The 2,577-nt window shown below is 33.7% G+C and overlaps 1 protein-coding gene across 1 annotated transcript in view; it reads left to right on the forward strand.

Moving 5' to 3' along the window:
- BZW2 (basic leucine zipper and W2 domains 2) overlaps window positions 1–1,865 on the forward strand; it is a 50,663-nt gene extending 48,798 nt beyond the window's left edge. Inside the window, exons 10-11 of the mRNA XM_004677123.2 lie at window positions 714–836; window positions 1,412–1,865. Of these exons, the coding sequence (XP_004677180.1) occupies window positions 714–836; window positions 1,412–1,440 (152 nt within the window). The 3' untranslated portion in view covers window positions 1,441–1,865. The remainder of the gene's footprint in view (window positions 1–713; window positions 837–1,411) is intronic.
- The last annotated feature ends 712 nt before the right edge of the window (window positions 1,866–2,577 follow it).

The following is a 2,577-nucleotide window of genomic DNA, read 5'->3' on the forward strand; positions in this document are numbered from 1 at the left end:
TCAAGACCCTGTAGGGAATCTGCTGTGTCTGATTTTTTTCTGTGGGTATAGTACAAGGAAACATTCTTGTGATTTAAAATATTAGGCTCTAGGAAAATAAATCAGTGTTTCAGTGATAAGTGAGTGTAGAATTTTAGATTATTTGTTTATTGATTATATGATGCACCAAGGAGGTTTATCTTTATATCTGTTGTTAACATTGCATCTTATCTAGAATTTTTTCATTTACCTATTTTATGCTAAAAAAGATAATTTCTCTTAAAAGACAGTCATTTGAGGTTGCTGTTTAATCAAGGTTCATTGGCAGGTTACAGAGTGTTCTAAATACTGGAATTGTTGATTTACTTACCAAATGAGTGTTCTAAATACTGGAATTGTTGATTCACTTACAAAATGACAAAATAACTCAGTTTCCTGTCAGAGATTCCCAAATTCCAGTAGTGACTTGTTTATAGGTTTGCATTTATAGGTTTAAAGTAAACCTATCTATTTATAGGATACACACAATCTGATGAGATATGTGTCACCACCATATTAAAAATTTTGCAGGCTAACTGCTGATAAATGGCACTGTATTCTGTATGGGAAGAGTGTATGGTTCCTGTCTTCTCAGATAGCAAAGTTGATTGATATCCATTAAACTGTAAGACATGAAGTTGCTTTAAAACATGATATTTATGGAATAACTTATAGTCTTCTGTTTGATATTTCAGCTGATGTGCTGAGTGAAGAAGCAATATTGAAGTGGTACAAAGAAGCACATGTTGCCAAAGGCAAAAGTGTTTTTCTTGACCAGATGAAGAAGTTTGTTGAGTGGTTACAAAATGCAGAGGAAGGTAAGATTCCACTTAACATCAAATACTGCCTCATTATAATGCAAGATAAACTACAGATTTTTCTTGCCTTCCTGATAATGAAGTTCTTGCACTATCCTCCATATCAAACATTTTGCTACAGCTTAGCCTTCCTTTCTGAATACAAGGCAATGAAAATTTCCATATGATAAACAACAAAACCCAACCTCTTAAATCATGCACTCTTGGAGAACAAAGAAGAACAAATAATCACCAGATTTGAAATGAAAAAAAGAAATTACATTTGATTTGATTACACATTGTGGCATTCTATGAATTTTTATGACACCTTTCCTAGTTGACTGTAATTAAAATGGTGACACAAAGTGAAAGAATAATAATGAATGAAAGTGATATCAACTAGGCTTGAAAAGTTTATTTTTGATAATCCAGAAGCATGAAAGTAACTTTGCCCTTCTATGCTGACTCTCTTGGCCAGTAATTGGATACCCAGAGGAAAAATGTCCTTGGGCTGAGGGTAGGAACTCTTTCATCACCTTATTTGATAGAGTCATAGAAGAATCAAAAATAATCCTGACTTGTCTCTTCTTTCCTAGAGTCTGAATCAGAAGGTGAGGAAAATTAGATGCTCAAGCAAGAAGCACAATACCTAGGTCACCACACAACACTTTGGGAATGCTGAACCATTTGAGAAGAGAAACTTGGCTTCTGTTTTCACAAAGGAAATAAAGAATAGAGTAGGCTTCCCTGTACAGAGGGGGAAATGGTTTTTGTTTTTGTTTTGTTTTTATATGGAGCCCTGAGGCATCAGCTATTATACTTGGGACTCTACCTCTCACTCACTATATGCTAACTCAAAGCCATTCAACAGGAGTCAAGTAGGAATCTGAAATTAAGTACTCAACAGACTCCTCTTTTTTAGCTGTATTTTTCAGGTACTGTGTGGTGAATGCCCCACTGGTGTCTATTCCAGGGCCACTGTGGTAGTTGTGTACTGCTCGTGTATATGATTTGACAAACCAGTTTTTTTTTTAAATAAATGGCTTTTTAAAAATCTGGGCTTATATTCTCAAGCTTTTATTTCTTTATATCACATTTTGTACAGAGGCATTCAGGGTTATGCCTTTTTTCCTATCAAGAATTTTGAAGGGCTGTATTTCTTGTCATTTGTAGGAACAATTCTGTTATTTTGATCAAAAGTAATACATTTCAGTTATTGTTGTAGTAAAATAGAAATCAACATATAGTTATATTCCCATTGGCATAGGTCTGATGTACTAATGGGCGCCTATCTGATGTAGGAAAGGGCTGTGTCAGGTGTGAAGACAGTGAGAAGCGACTACTCAGGACCATCTTCAAAAGTGCTGACACAGGAGGACCTATGTAAATACTAAAATTGTTTCTGAATAGGTTAAATGTCTTTACTAAAACAATAAAAGAAAATGTAGGAAATGTGTTTGTAACCTTGGCATGGGGGGAAACATAGCAAAAAAACAAAAGAAAAAAACTAATTCAATGACTTGAATTGTTTACCTTAATCAAAGCCATACAAGTAAACACTGAATAGGAGCAGTAGAGCTTCAACAGATTAGGAAAAAATACTTTTAAGAAAGCATTAAAGAATAATAAAGAATTAACATGAATATAATATGAAGAATATTTATAAATTAACAAGAAAAACCAGAAAAGAAAGCAAATATAGTCAGTTCATATGAGCAACTGACATGTAAAGATAATTACTATTTGAAGATGTGTGAAAATT

Source organism: Condylura cristata, unplaced genomic scaffold, assembly GCF_000260355.1.
Source record: "Condylura cristata isolate star-nosed mole 26May11 unplaced genomic scaffold, ConCri1.0 scaffold00005, whole genome shotgun sequence".
Lineage (NCBI taxonomy): Eukaryota > Metazoa > Chordata > Mammalia > Eulipotyphla > Talpidae > Condylura > Condylura cristata.